Consider the following 25,817-nt stretch of genomic DNA (forward strand, 5'->3'; position numbering starts at 1 on the left):
TGTTGACTTTTCTCTTGAAGTAACATATCCACCAATCCGGACCCAATCTGTCATATTTAAAATTGAATGTAATTTTGAGATTTAGGTTTTGGGGGAAAAATTAAGTTTGGTTTGAAGTTGTGCATAATAGCTGAGTTTGGTTTAGTAGAAGCCCTTTAGATCTGTATAATTATCTGGTGGGAAGCTGATTTGGTGTGACTTACCGTCCAGAGATCCTGAAGTGACAGCCTGAACTGCTCCTTTATGTTTGGAGAGAAGAGACTTTACCCATTAGTAACGGATTGCTGGATATATTATTTTAGAGAAAAAAAAAAAAAAAAAAGAAAACAGGTAAGATTTTTCTCCTCTTCTACTATTTCCTGTCTCCTACAAAGGCATTCTGTGCTATCTTTGATATATCAGCTGTTGATTATTTGATGACTTGACCACGTAGTCTCAAACTACACAATATCTGAATGTGATTATTTCTGTAAATATTTCATACTGTGGCTGCAGGCTATAAATGGGCTTTCTGGAAAAGAGAATTTCTAGTTGTGATTTGCATATATTGATGATACAAAGATGCTTATTTCAGGCTTTTGAAAGTATAGTTTGGGTAGAGCGAGAAGAGTGGTGTCTTCTGTAGATAGATAGTCTGTATAGAATATCTCTGCTTTCTTTGTACATGACTAGACAAAAGTTTTATAGCATTGAGTCAAACTGCAGTTTGTCATGAAACAGTGTTTCCCGTCTGACAAAAAATACAATTATCTTATTAAATTGTGTTTTAAGAAGTTTTAGAAATGTGCGTGACACGAAGTTTGTGTTACTTTTCAGAAAGTATTGCCTTTTGAAAGTATACTTTAATAAACTTGGAATGGAGTGGTCATGCATGCACTGTACCAAGACTTCAGGTTATTTTTTTTACCTTTCAGAGGCATTGGCAAGACTGAAATTTTAATTTTTCAGTGTGATTGTACTTCAGGGTATGGATTTTTTTTTTTTTCACTCTTTTTCTGTCAGTGTTTGTAGGATCTAAAGGGATAGAAGTTGAAGTTAGGAGCACCTTAATGAAAGTTAAACCTAAGTTTAGATTTAGCTGCTTAATTTTTTTTTATTGCACTGCTTTTGTTTGCAAGACAGCTATTTCAAGGGCTTAAAAAATGGAAAATATAAAATTGTTTGAGCTAGTACGTGCATGAGTTCTACCTGTATCTCTTGATTGTGAATTTGATCACCTTTAGTATAACTAAATGGATCAGGTTCAAGGCCAGGTTGGGTGAGGCTTTGAGCAGCCTTATCTAGTAGATTATGTCCCTACCCATGGTATGGGGGACTGGAACTGGATGATTTTTAAAGGTCTTTTCCAACCGAAACCATTCCCTGATTCTATAAGTGTAAATTTTAGTCTTCAGTATTAATTTGAAGTAATAAATATTGCATTGAGGTTATCATAGTGTAAATGAGATCAGGATCTTCGGTGTTTTGAATGTCATAGATGTGCTGAGATTTCTTACATTCTAAGTCAATATTGTAAGTGTACAATATTGCTATTGTTTGAATATGGGAAGTTATAGGGCAAGACAAAAAGGTGTAGGTAGGTTTTTGGTAAAAATCTTCAACATTCTTAAGATACTTGTTAGTGTGGGAGACAGGAAGAATAAATACGGTGTGAAGGGTCCTAAAACTTTTTGTCAGTGAACTTTGTTTGTAGTTAGGCCAGTACTTAGAGGACGTCAGGGAAACTTATTTGATCACCCTGCATACCCGCCCCCCCACTCCCCCCCCCAAAAAAAAAGGGGGGGGGGGGGCACATCATTAAAATGTGAGAAATGTCCTATTTTTTCCTCTGTTACTGTCTTGAAATATATATATGTATTTTTATACCTATAGCAAGTAATAAGTCCTTGAGGATAACACAGGTATTTCTCTTAATGGACACTACTGTTTTATGATGATAATGGAAATCTATTTGCTAGGTCTGAGGTAGAAATAGACTTCACAATTCTGCAGCAGGCTTGGGGCAGATTCCTGCAAGAGCTTGCAAATTCATCTTAGTCTTCAGAGAAAACTTAGCAGTATGTACATAGTTGCAGCATTACTTATTGCTGACTTCCTGTTGGAGCTTCCTTGTCAATTGGCTGTGAAGGGAAGTGCTGGGGAAGAGTGGTACAGATGAAAGAGCTAAGAAGGAGAGGAAGGAGCAGAACAGATGTGGAAAGAGGAGAACTTTGCAGTGATTTAGAGTGATATCTTGCCACTGGCTAATCAACTCATTTGTCCTACTACTATTCTGGATCAGAAGAAAAATTGATCATGTGGATACGCAATGCATTGCAGCCCATGATGAAATGCATATCCTAAAATCAATTTTCTATTATCCTCGCAATCTTTGAGCACAAGAGAAAAGGTTTCCACCTCCCTCCCCAGCAGTATAATTTAAATACTGAGTTTCCAAATTAAATAATTGTAAATAAAAATATATAACTGTAAATCACGTACTTATAAAAACACCAATAAATGTAGCCAGTACTAGCTTAGTTGCGCATATCTTGTGATTTCTGTCTTTCTGCTTAATTATTTGACCTTTTCTTATTTTTTCTGTTTGAGAAAGAGAGGACATTTTATTTAAATATGACTTCTGAAGTAATAGTAGCATCCCAAACCAAATGTATAAATAATTGTCAATACAACTCTGAAATTATTGACGTTAGTTTTAGACAGAATGGTATAGCATTTACAAAAAGTGTTAAGCTGTTTCAAATTTAATGTGGGTAATGATTTTTTTTTTCCACTTTTGCCTTGTCACAAGAAAGGGGGATGTTAAAGAATGTCACTGTCCTCAAGTGCAGAAGATTGGAGAGCTGTTGAGAAATACGCAGTAACACAGTTTGGAAAGACAAGAGGATATTGGTCCGTAAAGGGAGAAGTTTTTCAGAAGCATTTATTTTCTGTGGGAAGAGTGTCAGTACCTCGTTTGAGATTGGTTTTATGCTATACAATATTACAGAATATCATATAGCATAGGAAATTATTTTTACACTATGGAATAGTTATTGAGAGTTATAAAGTTTAGATAGAAATTTCTCTGAGATTGTTTCTGTTTTTCTTTTTAAGAATTGCTTGGTCATTGAGGAATTGTCTTCCTTTTAGCGTGTTGAGAGTTGAGCCAGAAAAGTCAAATTGAAAGATGTATCAAACTCCTGTGAATGAGTGCCAAGTAGCATGCTGATACAGTTGTTCTGTGTTTTATGTTGTTTTCCCCCATTAGTGTGTAGTTGGTGGGTGCAATGCCAGCTTTGCATCTCAGGGAGGACTTGCCCGTCATGTGCCCACGCACTTCAGCCAACAGAACTCTTCAAAAGTTGCCAGCCAGCCAAAGGCCAAAGAAGAATCTCCATCTAAAGCTGGAATGAATAAAAGAAGAAAGTTAAAGAACAAGAGACGACGATCATTACGTAAGTATTTCCAGAGTAGAAGTTCTTGAAAGTTTTGTCTTCAATAGGATGTTTCTCTTCAATTTAGATGTTTCTTTGCAGATATGTGTCTGGTAAGGGTGGTGATCTTTGCGTTAAAGTGTTGGCATCCCTTGTCATGGGAGTAATACAGTTCCACATTCTGCTAGTGTTCCCTTTTGGGGGTAACGGATCTATGTGTTCAGTAGAAAAGATGAGTTTTCTGTGAGCAACAGTTTGAGTTTTTCATTTTTGAGTTGCCTTTTACTAATTTTATTACTGTTGAAAAATGTTCTGTTTAGTGATTAAGAGATCTGGAGTTCAGTACTGCAGGCAGAGATTGCAGATTCATATAAATTGGAGATAAGCACATGTTATAAAAGCTCTCTTTTAAGCAAACATTTCATTAGTTTAATGACAGTTTTATGAGTGAAACCAAGATCTGATATTGATGTTTGCTAAACTTAACATGAATCAATGTGTTTAGGAGTAATCACTTAACCAGTACCTTTTCTAGTCCATCTTAATCCAGTTGTTTGATTCCAGTTGTCCTAGCATCAGACTAATAACCATGTCAAATTCATTTTAATGTACAGAAATAGTTAGGAAAGAATAGGCAATTGTTAAAAAAAAAAAAGCTTTGTTTTATAATTGCTTTGAATGCAGGACTGAACTGATTATTTACTAATTTTAAACAGTTACTGTGACAGTTGTGTTTAAGAGTACAGAGATGTGAAAACCCATTTGGATTTTTTCCTGCTAGTATGTCAACAGCTGAAGAAAAAACTTCCATTAATTTTTACCTGGCAGTTCTGGTTGACAACAGGATGACCATGAGTCAGCAATGTGCCCTTGTGGCCAAGAAGGCCAATGGTGTCATGGGATGCATTAAGAAGAGTGTGACCAGAAGGTCCAGGGAGGTTTTCCTCCCCCTCTACTCTGCCCTGGTGAGGCTGCATCTGGAGTACTGTATCTAGTTCTGGGCTCCGCAGTTTAAGAAGGGCAAGGAATTACTGGAAGGAGTCCAGCGGCGGGCTACGAAGATGATTAGGGGCCTAGAGCACCTTTCTTATGAGGAGAGAGTCAGTGTGGCTCTCTTCAGCCTGGAGGGGAGAAGGCTGAGTGAGGATCTTATCAATGTTTATAAATATCTCAAGGGTGGATTTCAAGAGGATGGGACCAGATTCTTTTCTGTGGTGCCCAACAACAGGATGAGGGGCAACAGTCACAGACTGAAGCACAAAAAGTTTCATCTAAACATGAGGAGCAACTTCTTTACTTAGAGGGTACCACAGCACTGGAACAGGCTGCCCAGAGAGGAGGTGGAGTCTTCTTTGGGGATGTTCAAAACCCACCTGGACACATTCCTGTGCAGTCGACTCTAGGTGAACCTGCTTTAGCAGGTGGTTGGACTAGATGATCTTCAGAGGTCCCTTCCCACCCCAACCATTCTGTGATTCTGTGATGCCTTCTTTTATGGATCACTAGACCTCTTATATCTCGTACTGTCCACAGAAATGGAACTTTGTTCATAAGCAGGCAATTATTTCACTCTGGTCTCAGGGCTGGCAGTAGGATTTTAGTGATGGTGTGCCGGAAAATTTGGCATTCCTTTGCTGGGTCAGCAATTACAGTCTTATTTTTCCAGAACTCTTCTTTGGCAGAACAGTTCACTGTATTTTTCTTTTGTTCTTGTGAAGAAATACAGTTACTAGTTGTTCAAATGGTACTGCAACAGTGGATGCACTTACTAGTGGTCTTAGGTGATTGCTCTATATCACGATTGTGATTATTCTTTTAGTAGCTCATCTGTGTTCTAAGCAACTGAAATTTATGAAGCAGTGATTGTGTTTCTGTCTTGAAAAGTGTGTTTCTTGTATCTTATTTCTATAGTGTGTGACAGTTGTGCAGTTCAGTGCTAGAAGAACCACTGCTAGCTTCAGTTATAGTGATTTTTTTTTTCTTTCGCTTTTTTTATGTTTGGGTATTGTTAAAATATATGTGAGCATGTTATATCATTAAACACATCTTAAAAGTGTAAACTTCAAGAATTTCTCTAATATTGACACTGATTCAACATTCAAAGAAGGCAGAAAGCTGATTTTGTTGTTATAATTTTACTTTCAAAGAACTTTCCCTCTTACTCTAGCAATCTATGTAAATAAGAAGGTTCCAGAAGGGAAGGCTGATCAATGAAGCGTTATGTGGTCACTTTGCAGTATACTTTTGGTTCATCTTAGATGTAGTGAAAGAGAGACTTACTTGAAATAGTTGTAGGTCCCTGATTTATTGCCTTGAAATGTTCACTGTTTTGCTCAAATGAAATATACATGTCTAAGACTTGTAATCTCAAAATTTTGCATCTTGACTTGCTTTTCCATATTGATTTTGTTACGTGGCTGATATAATGCATCTTGATTCAATTTACCCCCAAGTAGTTTTTTGGGTTGTTGTTTTATTAGTAATTGATGAACATTATAGACTTAAAGTTTCAAATCATAGCTTAATAATTAAAACTTCAAATTACCTGCTAATATGTTCTAGTCATAATAAGAATTTAATGCAGAATTCTTGAATGAATCTGTGGCAAAAGCATTATTAGTAAATATTATGGGAATGTTGAAGACCAGACTGTAGTACTTGAATGGTCTGCTGTTTTGATCAAGTGTTGTGCGGGAAAAAAATGACAGCTGCTCGAACAATTTCTTATCTTCTTGCCTCTTGAGACAAATGCAATACTGGCTGTAGAGTTTTGCCTTAAGGCAAAAATCATCTGCAACTGAGTTGGGAACTGACTACTGTAATGTATTTCTCTAGGGAGTATGTGACCCAGAAATGTATCCGTAGTTGATGGCATTTTCTGAAAATGCTAAGTAGTGGTAGCTTTTCTTTCAAACTTTGTATGGATTATTGTTGATTAGGTGTACTTTACAAAGGGCTGATACAATTTTACTTGTCTTTCTGTTTCTTAGTGTAGTTTTAATTAAAGAACGAAGTGTTTATATTTTGTCTTTACAAGAGCAAGGGGGACAAGGACCCATATTTTAGAAGCCAAAGTAGAAAAACAACAACATTAAGTATTCTTCAGTCTAAATCTGTGTTCCTAGCTTTATGTACTCTATATCTACGTATTTTTAAGAGGATTCCAAAGGAGGGGTGTTGAACATACATACCAGGTTTTCTGCAAGTTGAATTGCAAGATATGACAAATAGGTGTAAAACAAGATGCTATTTGGTGGCATACAGTCTGTTTAAATTACTCACAAAGTGTCATTTGATGAAAACAGGTTTACATCACAAAACATTTTTTTCCTCATGAAAAAACATTGTCAGTGTGTTCTTTAAACGTCATAATGTTTTAATTAGACCTTAGCTTTTTTTTGCAAGGTGTAAGTGGCTTGCTAAATATTTGACAATTGATTGCTAATACATGCTGCTATTGAGGCATGCTCATATATAAATTCTTAACAGTTTAAATACAGCAAATCAATAAATTTGCTTCCTCTGTATAGACCTGTGTTTTATATCTCAAGGTTAACACCCTCCTGGGAGACAATGTATAAATAAAAAAGGAGACTTTACTGTTACTTCATACGTGACAAAAACTTACTCTATAAAGATAATTCGTACTGTTACTTTTTTAAAATTTTCTTTCATAAGAACTTGTCATTGTTAAACTGTTTTGTATTTGTCTTTTCCTGTCTGTAAACAGTATGCGTTTTTTTAGGTTTGGAAATTAGTACTTTTATTATGAAAGCATGTTTTACTGTAGACACTTAGAGCAGCTGCTTACGTTGGTGGTGCTATAGAGACCATCTCATTTGTCATATGAATTTTGATATTGCAGAGTAATTCAGGATTACAGCTAATAACTTTCTTCTCGATAGTGTTAAACACATTCACTGCTCCATGTAGTCTGTCATTTGAAGGTATAGAGCCAAACATACTGAAAGTGTGAACCTCTAAAATAGATCATACCATTGCTATTCTGAAGCTACCTCAAAGAATTTTGAAAAACTTAAAATCCTATTTGCAATATTGTCACTTGCTTTTCCAGTAGCAAAGATGACACTATAGTCATTAACAAGCATGACAATTGAGTTTACTGGAGAAATTTAAGTGACATAAGGAAACTTACTGTTAATGGAATTTACAGTAAGAATGTTAGTTACATAAGACTTGGAATTTCATTTAGTAGGCTAGTATGGAGATTTTAATTTGTTTGACTTAAGTAATTGATGTGTACTTGGAACTTCGATACAGCATTAACACTCAATAAGGAATAAATAAAACTATTCATATGCCTCTGACAAATGTGTTCTTCTGCATCTTTTGAATGTTATCCAATGGTAAATCCTGAAGAAATTTGCTGCACGAAGCCAAAAGCAAAAATTTGGGGTTGTCCCTTCCACCCTCCATCCCTCCTTCATATTTATTTATAAAATATTTATATGCTTGCATCACTGACCACCTGCAGCATGAGCTGCAGTTCTATGTTACACTTACAGCGAGAAAACATTTCAGTAAGATGATTGCCTAATTGGCAGTGTCCAGCTGAGATAGAGTAAGGAGAACATAATGTACACATGAATTCTTAACAACAGTTGGTCCCAGGAGTGTAGCCAATACTAGCTTTAAGTGGAATTTGTAATTTTTTTTTGAAATAATAGATTATCTTGGTTAAAAGGAATATAGAAGTTGTTTTAAATGAAGACAACAGAACTCTGAAACACTGCTTTTGCAGATTACAGGATATATAGTTCATAATGTAATATCAACTCCTACTCTTAGTTTTAATTTCAGTGTGTTAAATAGAGAATTGCTACTCTCAAATAAGGCTTAAAAATATGAATATTCTCATACTGTAATATATGGTTTATTTTAAGAAAAATTATGTGAAGTATTTTAACACTATGCAAGTATGTGCCTAGTAGCAGTTTTTCAGTTGAAGTACTTTTAGTTGTAGAATTGATAAGCCGCCTTTACACTCAAAATCAGAATTCAATAACGTTTTACTGTTCAAGAAACACTTAAAAGGGCTTTATTAGTGCATGCTGCTTTTAGACTATTTGTGAAATCTCAGATGCATGTTAATTTCATTTTATTCATAAATTGAAATGTAGTATATGATGCAGTTGATGCTTCTTGCCTAGAAAATAATCTTACTAATAAGTGAAGAACATGGAATGACAACTTTTACATATAAATAAACATGTCTAGCAGTGTGGAGTTTTTCAAGTAACTATTCAGCATTATTTCTCCTTGGAGATCAAAAATTTCTTGAGCTGGTATTTTCTGTGTTCACAATTCATAATCCTTTGCTTTGTGTCCCATTGCAGTACTCTACAGTTTTGTTTTCAGTGCCATTGTTGATCTTCTTACAGCATCCCAGTAATCACTAGAAATATCTGGGCTTTTTAGTGATTATAAATTAGATCAGAATGTTTTATAATAAAGTTAAGAAATAAGGTATGGGTATAATTCTGCTTTTAAGATGTTGATTGTATACATTGTAATGTTTTGAAGAACTAAAATAGTATTTTTTAAGAAGTCACAGCAGTAACGTCGTAACTATTGGCTGTGCTGTAAAGATGACTTGTCCAATTAGGTTCCCATAAACATTACAAACTAGCTAGGTTGTTTTTGCATTGAATTAGATCTCACATTTATTAATGAGTTCTGGGTTTAGTTTCTTTGTACTGAGACTTTTTTTTTTTTTAAGAGGTGATAGCAGTGGATGTTCCCAGAGGTACTCAGCAAAATTAATGAGTTCTTAATTTTGAAGATTAAGAAATAATAGAATTCACTTGAAACTTAAAAAAAAAAAAAGAACTGTTGAGGGTTAAGATTGCGGGGTGACAATAAAACCCTGGCAGATGTATTGTTAACCCCCTATCCCCCCGACACTTCCCCCTTTTTTGCCCCTCCCTCTCCCTTCTTCCCACTCAGGACAGGCGATTGGGAGGGAAAGAAGGACAGAGAGAAGAGAGTTGGAAAAATTAACGTTTTACTAATGCTACTAATAAGAATAGAGAAAATAATACAAAATATACAAAACCAATCTTGAAAGTCTCAGCAACTGCAGAGCCGGCAACCAAAGTCCTGGATTAGACTCTGCAGCCAACCGGAGCTGGATTCAGTCTGTCACTAGGCCTCAGTTCGCAGAGACGACTAGCAAGGTCCTCTCCTAATGTCGGCCGTAAGCAGAAGGGAAAAAGCAAAGGCAAAAAGGAGCAAAAGGGAAGAGATCCTCGTGATCTCCCACTTTTATATGAAGTATTCAACTGAATGGAATGTTATACACAGTTGGTCAGTTTCTTGGTCACTTGTTTCTCGTCGCCCCTCTTGCGAGATGTCCATTCATGCTTATCAGTAAGTTTGCATTCCATTGCTAGGTTTACCAAAACATGTGTCTGGTTCTCCAGGAAAATGCAGCTAATATGAAGGCTTTAGCTGACAGGCAAAATTCACTAAAAGAGAAACTTGTTTTTAACAAAACCAGGACAAGAACAAGTGTAATTCAGTTTGTCAAAATAGCTGTTTCATTTACAAGGACTATGTTTTGACCAAACTTAAATGAATTGTGCCCATCTTCTAGTCATTCCTTTCAGTTAAATTAATGCTTACAACGTGTTGACAAGGTAGTGCTACTGCCATACTGATAAATGATTTACTGATGACACTTCAGACTTATTTAGGTGCTTGTATGTGTTTCAGTGCTTTCAATGTGCTCAAAACTAAGCATCTCCTCCTTTTTTTTTTTTCTAGCAAGACCTCATGACTTCTTTGATGCACAAACACTGGATGCTATAAGACATCGAGCCATCTGCTTTAACCTCTCAGCACATATAGAAAGCTTAGGAAAAGGCCACAGTGTTGTATTTCATAGTACTGTAAGTATATGTATTATGCATTCTGTTTGTTGACCTATGTGTCTGAAAAATCTAATACTTCAGAAAGATTTCTGTTTTCCTCTTACTGCTCTAGGCATTTAATAGTGAGTATTTTACATTTTTGATGTGTTTATTTCTCTTAGTAAATTAACTTTCAAAAAGTACTATTAGTAGTTGTTCTAGCTCACAAATTGAGTAGCTTGTAACATTTCCTGTCTGATACACTTGGGGAAATATGTAACAGCAAGTATGTTTTGCAGAAAAAATTGGTTATATCTTCTGAATAAGAATGCAATTTAGATGGCATTCCCATAGTCATGAGTAACAGTGCTAATTAGTCACAAGGAATATTTTGAGGGCAATTGTAAAACTGAATTTTCAAATATGCTGATCTGAAATTTGTGTTTTACTTTTTTCAGTTTAAAAGATAAAATCCTGGATAAATGTGGTGTTGTCCCCCTTTGCTTCTTATAATAAAATCACCACCAAAATGTCAGTGAATTGCTAGGAGGAGGCAAAAACCAGGTGGGGAACTGGCCTTCAGTCCTGTTTCCATATCCTGTTTTATCAGTCTCCCTTTTCTGTGGATAGGATAGGTGCTTTGTAAATTGACAGACCTAATATGAGGTGAACTGCAGTCCAAGGAAAGAATGCTTGACTGCTCTGTCTTCAGCTGTGGCTTAACATTAACACATGATTCAAATTACTGATCTGTCAGTCTCTTGCCATACATAGAAGATGATTTTATATGCATGAAACTTTTATCGTGTTCTACAAGACTGATGATTATTGGAAATATCTGTGGCCTGTGTTAGAATGTTTTCCCAAGTGGTTGTTCATGAACTTCATGTGTATTGAGCACCAGCTGCAAGTAGAAATTTGCAGGTGTCTCAGCTGTTACTGTATTTAAATCTCATTCTACTTTTCCAGGCCAATGTGGATTTTACAGTGCCGTGAGAAAAGCAGATTCCCTTCCAATTCACAGCTTGCTTTAATCTGAAAGGTTATCAAGACAGATTACTTGGTTGTGGAAGCTCACTTCTGGCTATTGGTATAATTCATAAAGAGAGGGAATTAGAGGGAGGAATGTGCTCTAAAGCTGCTTTGAATTAACTTGGAGGCAGTGGTGAAAATCCTTTTAACTTAACCATACATGGGGCACTCAAGGTGGTAGGGAGTTGATTAGATCTGAAACTGCTTAAATCTTAGTTGGGGGAGAGGTTGTACCAGTGGCAGAACTGTTCTAAGAATCCAGCCCTATGCTGCACTTTGCTGCGCTGTTTTAGTGTGTTGGGCTTATGCTGCACATCAGCTATATTGATGAGACTCAGCCTAAAATCTGCCTTCAAAAGGAAAGGTAGAATAGAAGTGATCTTGTGGATGTACACTATTATACTGAGCTAATTGTCACCTCAGATGCAAACAAATTTTGCATAACGTGCAAGCATTAGGACATTGAATTTGAATGGTGACTGGATAAATAGTGTAATATGTTTGTGTGGTCCACTTTCGGATGAATAAAAAATACGTAATTACCAAAGGCATTAATGTGAAAAGTGAAAAATATGAAGATAGAATTTTCTTGCTGTCTGAAAACTGACATAAATGATGTAGGTTTATTTCTTTTTATGCAGCATAAGAATAATGCCAGTATTTTACAGGATGGATATCCTAATGAAAAATTACTAATGTGAAGAATTTCTAAACAGTCACTGTAGATAACTTTTATCCCCTATGAAAAGGCACTCCTTTTTATATACATATGTTTTCAAACGCATCTTTTTATTTATACATATGGAAAGCTGTAGAATGCAGTCATCACTAAAGCCTTTTTGAGGAAATGTTTTTGCTATCCAGAGTTCACCTTTCACTTAATTAATTCTTTTTCCTGCTTACTTTTTTTTTAATTGGAGTCAAATTCCTGGTACTTTAATTCTCTGAATTGTCAGATGGAAAAGTCAAACATTTCTATGTAATCTAAAGTGTGGATATTACATTGTTTAAAATGTATCTTATAGGTTATCCTGTCCTCAGCTTTCCCCCGCCCAGCTTTTTGAAATGCCTGGAGTTAATTCTTCAAAATATTTTAATACTAAACTGTTCTTCACTGGTTTTTAGCTTTTTTAGATATTTCAGTTCAGTGATCACATACTAGTTACATGTGTTTTGAAACACACTAAGGAAATAAAGTGAGATGCATATCAATTTAGAGAGTGAAATTTCTTTCTTTTTCCAGAAGAGGTCAGCAGAACTCCATTTCTGGTTTGAGACAACTTTGATGCACGTTTCCTTCACTGAGTTATTTTCAAATTAAATTTCACTTTTCTTTCTGGCGAATATAGTAAGAGTTTTTTTTCAAATAAAGCTGGACTGAGCATACATCTACTGGCTGAATAATATTTTTAAAGAGCTACACTGTTCAGTTTCTGTATGCTAGATTTTAATAGCCTTTTTCATAAAGATCACTTGCCACCTTTCTGTATTTCTGTGTTTTAAAGGTTCTCCAGTGTCGAGGGTTTTGATTGCAGGGTGACAATAAAACCCTGGCAGATGGATTGTTAACCTCCTCTCCCCCCGACCCCCTTCCCCTTTTTACCCCTCCCTCTCCCTTCTTCCCACTCAGGACAGGCAATTGGGAGGAAAAGAAGGACGGAGAGAAGAGAGTTGGAAAAATTAAAAATGTTTTACTAATGCTACTAATAAGAATAGAGAAAATAATACAAAATATACAAAACCAATCTTGAAAGTCCCGGCAACTGCAGAGCCGGCAACCAAAGTCCTGGACTGGACTCTGCAGCCAACCAGAGCTGGATTCAGTCTGTCACTAGGCCTCAGTTCACAGGGACAACTCGCAAGGTCCTCTCCTAATGTTGGCCATAAGGAAAAGGGAAAAGAAGGGGAAAAAAAAAGGGAAGAGATCCTCGTGATCTCCCACTTTTATATGAAGTATTCACGTGAATGGAATGTTATACACAGTTGGTCAGTTTCTTGGTCACTTGTTTCTCGTCGCCCCTCTTGCGAGATGTCCATCCATGCGTATCAATAACTTTGCATTCCATTGCTATGTTTACCAAAACATGTATCTGATTCTCCAAGAAAATGCAGCTAATATTAAGGCTTTAGCTGATAGGCAAATTCACTGAAAGAGAAACTTGTTTTTAACAAAACCAAGACATCCAGTGAACTTTTTGGTATTTGCAGTATCTTCAGTGGCTATGTATAGAACCTTTCAAAGATCTAATAAGTGTTTTATGCTCAGCGGTGCAGAAGGTGGGAGAACTGGTGTTTGAAACAAGTAGGAAAATCTGCATGAATTGTTGTGATGTGTAGTAGAGGAGAAGCTGAGGGTGAATCATTAGAAGAGGAAGCAAATGACCTTTCCCTGTTTTCCTGTATACTGTAAATCTTTGGGATACCTTTTGAAAGCTGATGTTAAATAATATATTTGTACATGAATGGACAGATTTATCTCTTATACTATTGGTATGTATATTTCTAACTTTATCTTGGCTAAAGGTTGGGAGTCTAGCTTCCAGGTCCTGCACCTAAAAACTTTATTCTCTGTGAGAGTAGCTTATGTGCTGGTCTACTCTGAGCTAGTGTGAGAAACTCTGAGAAAACAGTTCTTACGTCTTGTCTTGGACCTTACTTGTGGAGTCCATATGTTCTGCTTAAACTTTATCAATTGTTGACAAGTCTTTGAATGTCATTTGGTTTGTCATTCATATAACAATAGTAGCGAGTGTACTCTCTACAGTGTTAAGGGGGTCCTTATTATGTGTGCGTTAAACAATTTTTGTAAGCCTGTGAGTTCTTCCAAGTGGCCTTTGCTTTGCCTCATTCAGTGCTTGGTTTAGGTGTTGAAAGGAATGAGTAAAGGTTGCCTAGTTATACATATTATGAATCAGGATGTCAAAGCATCTATGAGAGAAGATTTTATTCCTATGCCATGCTGTAATTTATCTAGAAGCTGCATCAGTTTGTGTCTTCTATAGACGTCTTGTGGAACAATGTGAGCATATTTGTAGAGGAATGTATGTTCTTCAAAGTTTTTGGAGTAGCTGCTTGAAAATTTAAACTATTTTAAAAGAAAGAAGGCTACTTACTGGATGCACCTGTTTTTTAATGGGTCCAGTCAGTAGACAAATGTTAAAGGAAAATATTAAACCTTGCCAAGAATGGCTTGAGTAGTGATATGTGCATTCTACCTGTATGTAGGATTAATACAACTTTTGAGAAGTAAAACAGTTGGCCTTTTATGAATGTTCAGTAGAACAAGAACAACAGTTTTTGGGCAAAAAATCTGCAGATTTGATTTTAATTATGATCTATGTAATTATTGTCAGGTAATAGCTAAAAGAAAAGAAGATTCTGGAAAAATAAAACTCTTGCTTCACTGGACACCAGAGGACATGTGAGTATATTGCTAGTGATATAATATAGAATTCAAATGAGGGAGGATTTACAGTGGGGTAAATGAACTGTCTGTCACTGAATTATTTTATGCCTTTGAATATCTAATTTAGATTTCATATTTAAAAATGCTTTTTAAAATGTAATTTAGAAGTTTAGAAAATAATTAGCAATTATTTGATTTTTACTATAACTTTCAAGTCTTTAAGTTCTGGTACCTGTTCAGGTAAATGTGAAGCTGTATTTTTTTATGCATTTTGCCACTATGGGTATTAATAACAAGGTCCTCTGTTTACTGAATGGAGAGTTTAGGTTGGTTTTATCCACCATATACATAGGGAAATTTATCACTGAGACAACTTTGTTTCACCCAGTCATTCATAACGATCTTAAAATACTTTGAGGCACAGAAAAATGTACAATCATCAGTGTAACAGTAGAACTACAAGAATTTTTGTCTAGGTGCCACAGTGTAACAGGATAATAACCACAGCTGGCCCTTTAAGATATCCATCTCCTATTGCTGCTGCTATGAATTCTCCCACTGAAGCTTGGAATATTCTTCCAGCATATTTGGCTACTTTTTCCTCTCGGTTTTTCAAAGTTCTACCTTCTTCCAAGTGCGTAGCCTTGTGTGTAATACAGAACGAAGGAACTGCCCTCGGATAGGCTTGGGACATAGGAAGTAGTAAGTGTACTTCAGAAATAATTTAACTACTTATTTGAAATAGCTGATATCTCATATCTTCTGATAGAGGAAAGAATTTATATGTAAATGTTTTGATCTTAATTCTATAGAAATTAATTCTATAGATTCTATAGAAATTAATTCTATAGAAATTAATTCTGTTAATTCTATAGAAAAGTAGAGTAAATGTTTGGTTTTCACTATGCTGTAGGAGAGCAGTGGGCAGAGTATTGTTCAGGAGAGGCAGTAGCTATATGTTCCATGTTTTTCCCAACTTTTAAGGCAATTAACTACTTTTCCTTTTAAAGGTAAGAATAATTATAATAGATTTATTTCCTGGATCTATACTCCCAGATTCCTGGATCCATAGTCCTACATACAGATGAAGTTACTGGGATGTATAGTTCACATTAAGGTGGAAGTTACTAAGGCGTTTAGTTTGCACTAAGATGAATAGCTAAATAGTCAGGTAGGACATGCAGGTTTAGAGGCTCTTTCTTAAAAGGAACTTCAGTTTTACCAATAAGATATCTCTGAATTGGTAGAATTCATTAAGTAAGGATATCTTAAGTTTCAGATTAAGTAGTTAGAGTTCATGCAATTATCTTTTAGAACAAAGATCTTTTAGATTCAGTGCTGCTTTTAAGTGATTGAGTAGGATGGTGATGCAAAGCCTTAGCATAACAGAAATTTACCTTTGCTTTAGTGATGTGGTTTGAATTACTCAGGTTTGTAGTGTCTCAGATTAGTCGTGTGCAGTAGTGTGAACTCGGAAGTGTGAATCTATTGTAACTTCTATTTGCAGAAGACTAAGAGGTTGCTGATAAGTTATCTGCAGCAATGTTTGGCATTTTGGTGCAGTTTTGAAATGTCTGTAATTTTCGTTGCTCATTGCAGCACTTCTAGACAAGTTCTAATGAATCTTGAGAGATAATCACTAAAATACTGTAGTAAAAAGTGTCGTTTTTCTTCCTTTTAGGACAGCTGGTAATACTATGCATAACAGCATTCTGAAATTATTCATATTAAAGTGTTGGAGATGAAGACAGATAATTGCATTTTAAGATAAAAACATTTTAATAAAGCATGTAACACTCTGGGAACATGAAAAGTAAAAAAAGTACTTTTTTTCTAGTACAGAGTCAAATAAGTTTTTTGCTCATGCAGATCAATACAATATTAGAATTTCTGCATTGGATAAGACAAATTATTCAGTGATGTTAAGACATCCCCAATAGAATGTTGATTTGGTTCATCAGGTCAAAGGAATAAAGTGTTTTGTATTGATAATTCTTGTATCTTGTCTGGGTTAGGTAGAGGATGTATTTTCCTGCACTGAGTGATGTAGTTTTCAGTTACTTAGTATTTGGCAGATTCATCTTGATTATTACAGTTAAGAACAGCAAATGCAAGGTATCGTGGCTCATGTCTTCTCTTTGTCTTACACAGTGAATATACTCACACTTTAGAAAAGTTGAATGCAGTGATGATGGTTACTTTCCATTGTGCTGAGCTGTTCATTAGCCTTTCAGATGGAGCTAGTAATAATGATTTAATTTTTTCTCCTCTGAGTCACCTTGACAAACTGTTAAACTGCTCCGTGTTCTCGGGTATATTAAGTATTTTTTCAGGAAAAGTAAATACTAGTCTTTAACCATTTTCCTAGACAAGGTTAAAATAACTTTTCAATTTTTGTTTGTTTGTTTTAGAGCAGCAATTTGTTCTTTGTGCCATTGCTTCTTAGCTTATAGAGTTAGTGTTTTTATGTACGTTTCAAATAGTCTTTGCATGTGAAAAGTTTTATTTTCTGTTTGTACCAGTTTGCATCTTCAGCATATAGCTTCTACTAAAATTGTCTTCCAAATGTTGCTTGACAAAAAACTGAATTTTGGCTTTTTTTTTTTTTTTTAAAACCTTAATTTTTTTTTTATCTTTCGTGATCAGTATTAAACATAAGTAGACATATGGATTGCCTCCTGGGTGGTTTCACCTCCCCTTTTTTCTCTTTTCCTTCCATCTTCATCTAGAAAAGGAAAAGTATCGTTGAAAAAACTCTTTTTCCTACCGGATAGAAGTTCTCTGTTTTATTTAGTTTCATTTTTTGGATGGCTTACCCCAAAAATTGAATTTGAATTACAGCTAACTTTCTTTGCTGAAAAATAGAGATTCAGTTTAATAATTTGCAAAAGTCTATCAAATTGCATAGAGCTTTGGTCAGAGAAAGATCTGTTTCATTTAGATAGGCTTAAATGTTTAGTTTTTCAATTTGAAACTTGTTTCAAAATGTTAGAATCCTTAATTATAAACTTAAAACTTTTTCTCCAATCTGAAATTAATTTTTGGCTCCTAGGTAATGTTAAAAAGAAACAAACCAAAACCAAAACAAAATCACTTCATGTGGGCTGAAAATAATCTCGGGAGGATGTTGTGTTTTGTGTGGTTTGGGCTTTTTTGTGTGTGTGGATTTTTTGTTTGTTTTTATCCAGTAGTGGGAAGCAAAATGGATCGCTTGCTTGTTCTGCACAGGCTTGGTCGATGCTGACTTTGGAAGGAGACAGGAAAGTGGGTTTTCAGTAAAACACTACTGACCCCTGCAAGCCCAGTGTTACCTGAAAACCTCAGCAGGGCCTTAACAGCCAGTGTACTTTCAGCAAAAGAAACCATAATGCAATAAGCCACTCTGAAGTAGGCGTGCTTGGTTTCAAAGGATTTAAGTACAAAACATAGAACAAACGGGTATTTTTCCAGCCATCTTCCCCAAGTTTCACTGCAGGTGGCCCTGAAGCAACAATTCCCTTTAATGTATAAAGATGAAGTTTTATTCCATTTCACTATGAGAACTGTTACATAGCGAAAATATTTTGTGGTGTTTGCCTGGAGCAAGCAAATTAGTCTAACTTGGAGCCCGGAGCCTGCAATATATTCTGACCTTTACTTACTTTTTTTGACAGCATCAAAGAATTTGAAGCCCAGTAAAATATTTTCAAAGATCTGTGTTGATGTGGTTTTTTGTTTGTTTGTTTTCCCCTCCCTGCTACCTATTTTCACATTAAATGGTTAAAATGGAGAGTGCAGTGCCATTATCATTGTATGTTTGGTGTAGTATTCTTCTGGAATAATCTAAATTCTTTTGAGTATCTTTTTCACACTGAGAACTTGAAAAACTTAGAAGTGTAATGTGTAAAGATTACCTGTCTTACTCACTCCAGTGAAGATGTTTTTTAACGAGTGAAATGTGGAGATTACTTTAAAAACTTCATATGTACTAGTTTACCGCATAATTTTATGGTAAGAACAACGGCTGATCTTTTTTGAATATTTTTATTTTATTTATTTATTCATAGTCTGCCTGATGTGTGGGTAAATGAAAGTGAGCGACATCAGTTAAAAACTAAAGTAGTTCATTTATCAAAACTACCAAAAGATACTGCCTTACTTCTGGACCCAAACATATACAGGTAACGTCCTAATTTTGAAACTTTATTTACTTGAATATAGTCTTAAGCCTCACTTAACTTTTAGACGTTGGAAAATCGGGATTGCTAACGCATTATACACCAGTCCAGGGACCCTCGATCCCGTCAGCGTCCAGGAGTTAAGTTCTGAGGCCTTAAGTTGTTTCAGAATTACTTAACTTCTTGAACTGAACTCTAGTTACTGAGAAACGGGGAATGTGTGTATTTACCAAGTGTATTTTACTTTTTTGTGCTTGGTGTACAGAAATGCTAGTAAAGGAGGTACATACAGTGGAATCCTGAAAGATCACTTCTGTTAAGATCACATACTGGTTTGTATACCAATTTTTTTAAGTCCAAATTTTTCTTTACATATTTTGTATTCAACTGTAATACATGCAGTATTACCTTGAAATATGTACTTGTGTACAAGTACTGTTATTTTTTTAATACGAGACTCTTCAGAAGGGGACAGTACATGTTACTTGTCTTTAAGCTGCATTCACGCTTGTGTTTTTAGGACTTCAGATTGGCTTCTAATCCATCTTGTTTCTTATAATTTCCTGATGATTTTTCCCCCCCCTTCTTTATTGCTGTGCTCACATAATTGTTAATACCCACAGGTCTGTGTGTGTACAGTTTTTAAAGGTGATCTGAAATGCTTGATTCACTCTAAGTTTTCCAACATCCAAAGATACATATTTATGGGTTTATATTAAAAATCCATGAAAATGGGTCCAAAAAAAGTGTGTTTTTCTGCCATAAGTTCAGTGTTCCTGTGCTTCTTCCTTAACATCCAGTGACCTCGTGTTTAAAGGAGACACTAGAACACTTGTCTGAGGTTTCGGTATGTGATAAGCCTTTCAGTTCACCTTTAATATTCAGTGTATTTCACTAATCAAATGAATGAAAACTCGATTTACAATATCAAAATAAATCATCATATTATATCTGCTATCTTTGTAAATGTAAGTATGTAAAATACTTACTTTAGTGTATGAGTTACTGATGTTAACAGTAGATCATAAAATGTTATGAGGAAATTGGATTGCGTGTTTTAAAACTGCTTAACACAATGACTGTTTTATAATCTAATCTAGGTGTTAATCATCTTTATATTGATTACCTTTGCAGAACCTGATCATTTGATTTGAAAAGAAAAAACAACCTTTTAAAATAAAAAATGTAATGTTTCTTGGGATTAAGTCTTTGGAGAAGACTGAGCAACCCTTTCTACATCTCCCAAATAAAATTAAGGTCCCCTCACATAATGTGGTACTAGATTTCTAGCAGTATAGATCAGTTTGTGATTAAAAAGAGCTTTGGGACCACCTGTGGGAGATAAAAGAAATAAAGCTGAAGACCAAAATTTTTCAATGGAAAGAAGTGGTTAAGGGAGTGGCAGTGGCAGCTGTTAATGTCATGCTAAAATAATGACTCCAATAGTAAGTTTGAAATAATTATCTGATAAGTACATTAATATGGTATCATCTAAAATGGCTTTCACTTTCAATCAAATTAAATGAAAGTAGATTTTATATTTTTGTGATTTCATAGTATATTCTAGCTGACTTGAGTGTACACCTCAGTGTATTTATGTAAAGCTGTCCTATCTTCTTTTACAGAACAATGCCCCAGAAGAGGTTGAAGAGGTAAAAACCAAGCAAGTGGGGACACCTGCAGTCTTAGTCACTGACAATGGATTTAGAAATAAAGTTGCACATTAGTCAAATCCCATCCTTTTTTTTTTTCTTAGATAAATATTTATGCGTAGTGTAAACATTCTGTGAATGAAGTTGATGCTTCCGTGGAATATATTAATATATTACTGTATATCCACATTTTCATGGAATGGTACAGTGGGAGACTGAGCAAACACTCTTCTGGCAACTTAGTGGAACAACTAAAAGGCTTTGCATGCTTGCTTCTTTAAGCTGCTTTTTTCTTTAGTGAATACAGTAGTCTATATTTGATGAAAAGAAAAAGTAACCATCACCATTTACTCACAATTCCCAGGAGAACTGTTAACAAGCCATTAGGCTTCTTGTCAATGTTAACTAAATGTAACACATGCCAGACAATAAAACAGCTACAAAGGGATTATCCTGTTGCCCTTTGAGTATGGTGGATAGTAATCATTCGTCATTTGTAATCTCGTGTCCTTTTGCAGATCCCTAAAATATGTTGCATTATAATGTTTAAGCAAATGTTGATGGAATGCTTGTCTTTTCCAGTCAACTATGAATACATATAGTACGGTTTAAAGACGTTAAGAGTGTTGCAGTATGTCTGACCCCCTTTTCAGGAGTAGTGTAGTATTTTGATGAGATCTGCTTTTATGTGATCAGTATCAATGGATGGTTTTTGAAAAACCTCTACTTAAGCAGTTATTGTTATTGGTGGTTTATTTTACTTTTTTACCCTTTAGCATCCCCATTCACTTGTAAAGTATACTTTTTTTATTTGGCGTAATGTTTTCTAGATGTAAAGAAAATGGTATTTTTTAAAAAAAGTAATCTAGAAAATCAATCCTTTATGCACCAAAGTTGGCTTTGAAAAGGAAAGTTAAATCATTTTCTTGCTTAATAAGCAAGAAGCCATGGATTTTTTTAACTGACAAATAGAAATGTGTCTAACCTGTTAGTCTTTGTATGGAGACAAAAATGTTGCATATAGATAATAGGACATTGCTTGTAAATACTTCAGCAGATTTGTAATATATTTTTATATTATGAAATGTACTGTAGATGTTTTTCTAGAGGCATGAAAGTTAAAGTGTATATATTATGGTAGAAATAATATTGAAGGATATTGTAATTCACTAGTGCTGCCAGAAGAATTGTTTAAAAAAGCACCTTCCTTAACAATAAAAAAAACCTTCTTTTACATACCTAAGGGACTATATACTACTGTTGTTATCTGTTGTAAGAACAAAAATACATTGAACATCCTTCCCAGAAATCTTAGAGGGATGAATAGTACCCATAATTAATTCATGGCACTCCTTTCTAATAGTGAACATGAAATTAGTTTTTTCCTTACTGTTGGAAGGAACTAATATGTAAAATTTGTATGGATATATGCAGTCAAACTGCAGAGTTAGTCCTCCTTATTGGGGAGGAATTTACTACAGTGAAACTAATAACCAGCAGTTTTTACACTAAATTTTTATTAAATAGAATAAAACTTAAAGTAACCCCTTGGTTGCAGAAGTGAGCATATCCTAATAGACAGATGCATTCTGCATTGGTACTGACACGAGAGTCTTGCTTAGCAACAGTGGGTTAAAAATGTTACTTATATACACAAAAAAATCTTATGAAACGAAATGAAGTGCAGATTAAAAGCACCACTAATATAAGATATTCTGGAATGGCTGTTTAATAAGGGTATTATTCATAAAATCTGTAGTGATGTGACTTTATTTTTGAAAAAATGCAGTGTTTTGGTTTTTTTTTTTTTTTGCTTGAGCACTTCACCTACTGCTTTCTCTGTACCTATAAAGTAATCCGTAATCTTTGTTTCTTTTTTGAATTTGTTATAAAATTGCCAAATAGAAGTGTTTCAGATATAGTTTGTATTTGTATTTTTTTAATTTTATTGCTTCATGAGTTCATGTAAGTCATTTATAATTGACAGATGATTGTAGACCTTGCCTGAGTATTTTTTCTAATAAAACAAAGCAAACAAACCTCATTAGCTTCAAAATTGTAAGATTTCAATGAACTTTTCAAAGATACATGTAAAAATATGGTTGTTTTTCCTGAAAGTAGTAACATGCATACCTTTACACAATTGGGAATTAATGGATTCAAGTCACGTTCATGTAAACTGTGACTTTCTTTTCTTGGGTTTGAGAAAAGTATTATCTCATGTTCTCATGGTACAGCTTCTGCTTTGGAAGGAAAATTCAGTTAAAATTCAAAACATGTGAACAAATGGATTCATTGGAATTAACTAAACTTTCCATAGCAGTCAAAAGGTATGTCGATTTTTGGTGTTTTAGTTTTTTTTTACCTTGGAGTTATCGAAGAGAAGAGATAAAGGTTTTTATGCTTGAAAGTTGTTTAGATTTACAAATTATGCAGTGGTGTTCTATATTTCAGATGACAGTCATGTCTCTCTAAAGCTCTGCTTCAGTTTTTATGTGTATCCCCAGATGAATTCTAGTTTTGTTAGAGTACCAGATACATGAAACTGGCTCTTCGTGCTGAGAGACTTTGATCACTTTGTTCTGGAAAAAAATCCTATTGCTCTTACTGTTATTCTTGGAAAGTGTTAGTGAAATAATTGGCCCCTCCTTTTTAAAGTAGGTCTATGTGCCTTCTTTTGGGATGTAACATAGAGGTTTCCTCTTGTCTTTTTCAATAACTTTTTTTTTAATTAGCAGATTTTTCCAAATACCTACAGAATGCATTCCCTCCCAGCTGGAGTGTTTATTTTCTTTGTAGAGAAATGTCACCAAGACAAACTTATAGTTATTATACTCTTTGCAGTTCTGTTTACAGACTGCTTTAATGAGTAACTTTATAAATATCCTGAACGTATACTTTTTTGCTTAGTTGTTCTGTATTACCTTGAACACATTGCGGAAGGTGAGCAAATGAAAATGACTGATTTTACAGTTCAAGCTGAATCATGGCAAAATACAATGGACTGTGTACTCCACGAGGAGAGGCTGAGGGAGCTGCACAAGTTTAGCCTGGAAAAGAGAAGGCTTTTGAGGAACTAAACAGCAGCCTTCCAGTATATAAGAAGTTACCAGGAATGTGGAACCAAGGTCACTTAAAACTTTACAGCAATAGAATGAAAGTCAGCGGTCATAGATTTAAATGGGAAATGAGGAAAATCAAGTGTTGGAACAGATTACTCACAGAGATCCGAGAAGTCTCTCTGTCTTTGACAGTTTTCAAGATCCAGACAAAGCCCTGAACAACCTGGTCTGGATTCAGTTGTGTTAGTGTTGCTCTGGCAATAAATTTGATGGGGGGGCTTTAGTCTACGTTTGGTTTTGCCCACTATGTCCCTGAACTACAGTGACACTGTCATCTTAAGGTGGATGCTGAAGCTTGAGCATGTGGCTCTGGAAGTAAAATACCCAGTTTGATCCCTAAACCAAGGTATTATAAATAAAACACTCCAGCAACAGAAGATGGTTTCAACATCCCTTGGGTTTTCTTAGTAAAGGTACCCTTAGCTCTGTTAGTTATCCTGGTGTTTACTTACTCCAAGCAAAGCATACTCTCTGGTGAGCTATGTTGCTTCAACTTGAAATAAAAATTTCCAAATTATGTATTTTAGAGGGGGAATTCCCTGCCTGCAGTGTTTCGAGCAATACATTAGAAAAAATATTTTAACATCGAGAATATATATTTATTCATGCCTTTTCAAGAAGACCTTTTTCTAAAACTCTTGTGTGCTTGCAATTATATAAACCAAGTTGAGACTAAAAGAATGTACACTCATTTTAATACAGCTGTAGTCACCCAGTGCTTGTAATGAGAAGAACTAGGTATAAATACTAGAGGTGAAGCTCTCAAAGTATACTTATAATAATTATCATCACAGTGCAGAAGGGCTTCACTACTGTAATCTCTATTACAATATTTTTTCTAATGTAGGATGAACTAAAATCAGACCAACAATAAAACCTCATGCTCAGGGAAGATCATGGTTTTTTCTACCATCTCTTCTGCTGTGTTTTCCTGAATATAGCTAGCAAACTAGAAAAAAAAAAACTGAGATTTGCCAGCATACCTAATTTTATCTCCTGAGGCAGGGGGAAACCCAGAGGTAAGTGGTTTGTGTTTAAAGCCAGAACTTTGTTTCCAGTAGAACAGGAGCTGTGAATTTACTCTTTTCAGGTAAGAAACTGGTGATGAGCATCGACCAGTGTTGCAACCTGTATTGTTGGGTGACTGGAAATGGCAATACTGAGAATTTGCTTGCTTACTGTATTACAGCAACTGGCCTTAACAGTGAAAAATTCTCCCCAGACTGTATGTCCAGGTGTCTTAATTTTTATAGTACAATATATATCACTCTGTATAGTAATCTGTGAAGTATGTATGTTTGGATTTTGATGTAGTTTTGTCAAAATCCTGTGTAATCACTTTTGTGTTTTTCTTCATTTTAATGAAATGTATAGTTGGAATACTGCTTTCTGCCTCTTAATGCTTTGTAATGCTTAAAATCTAACCAACTTGCTGTCTTTTCTGTCCAGGACTTCCCATGCTAATCCATTTACACTACATTATAGCACACAGTAGTACAAGTACAGAGGTGGACCAAATTTGTGAAGTTCCACATGTACCCATAATTCTTGTGTGCCCTGATTTTTTGAAAACTTGTCTTGCAACCTCGTCTTACAGTACTTTTATCTGTAATTTCTTTAATTATTTAAAAAAACATAGTGATTCCGGTATAGAGCATCTTACCACCATGTTCAGGGGTGAGAGCAGAATTGAGAGTGATCTGTTGCTATCCACAAGGCTCAGTGTGGCAGCAGCGGACATTGTCTTTCATGCAGACTTGGAAAAGGAAGGGTAGAAGGAGATGCTGTTTATGAGTGTGTAGGTGTTGAAGATTGAGAGGTAGTAATGCTGTGCTCAGTTCTAGGCTGGAAGCAACTGTGATATAGATCTCTCTTTAAGGTTTTGTGCTTAATTGTTTTTCCTGTTCTCTAATATTTTTAGGCAAAAAGAGAAGCAATGTTCTGGTCTAGCCTATTGTTCTGGTCTAGTGCTAATTTGCTGTCAGCTTTACATCAAGTTTCTCACATTTGTGTCGTTTTCTCTCCCACATACATATTTGAACTCCTATCTCTAATTATTTTCTAGAGAAGAGTTAAAATTGTGATGTGTTTGATGTCACAATGTAACTTAGAGCAGTATAAAGAAAGTAGTTTTAAGTGTAAAGAGATGAAAATTGCATT

At 35.1% G+C, this 25,817-nt stretch overlaps 1 protein-coding gene across 3 annotated transcripts in view; it reads left to right on the forward strand.

Annotated features, from left to right (window-relative positions):
* Positions 1-22,579, forward strand: part of AEBP2 (AE binding protein 2) — a 48,780-nt gene extending 26,201 nt beyond the window's left edge. The window contains exons 4-9 of one of the 3 annotated variants that reach the window (XM_065030747.1): positions 3,251-3,437; positions 10,203-10,327; positions 14,674-14,741; positions 18,773-18,886; positions 19,149-19,215; positions 20,509-22,579. In XM_065030747.1, the coding sequence (XP_064886819.1) occupies positions 3,251-3,437; positions 10,203-10,327; positions 14,674-14,741; positions 18,773-18,886; positions 19,149-19,203 (549 nt within the window). In that variant the 3' untranslated portion in view covers positions 19,204-19,215; positions 20,509-22,579. The remainder of the gene's footprint in view (positions 1-3,250; positions 3,438-10,202; positions 10,328-14,673; positions 14,742-18,772; positions 18,887-19,148; positions 19,216-20,508) is intronic. The other 2 variants (XM_065030760.1, XM_065030753.1) reach the window with 2 other exon arrangements.
* Positions 22,580-25,817: the final 3,238 nt, after the last annotated feature.

Source organism: Columba livia, chromosome 1 (genome assembly GCF_036013475.1).
Source record: "Columba livia isolate bColLiv1 breed racing homer chromosome 1, bColLiv1.pat.W.v2, whole genome shotgun sequence".
Classification (NCBI taxonomy): Eukaryota; Metazoa; Chordata; class Aves; order Columbiformes; family Columbidae; genus Columba; species Columba livia.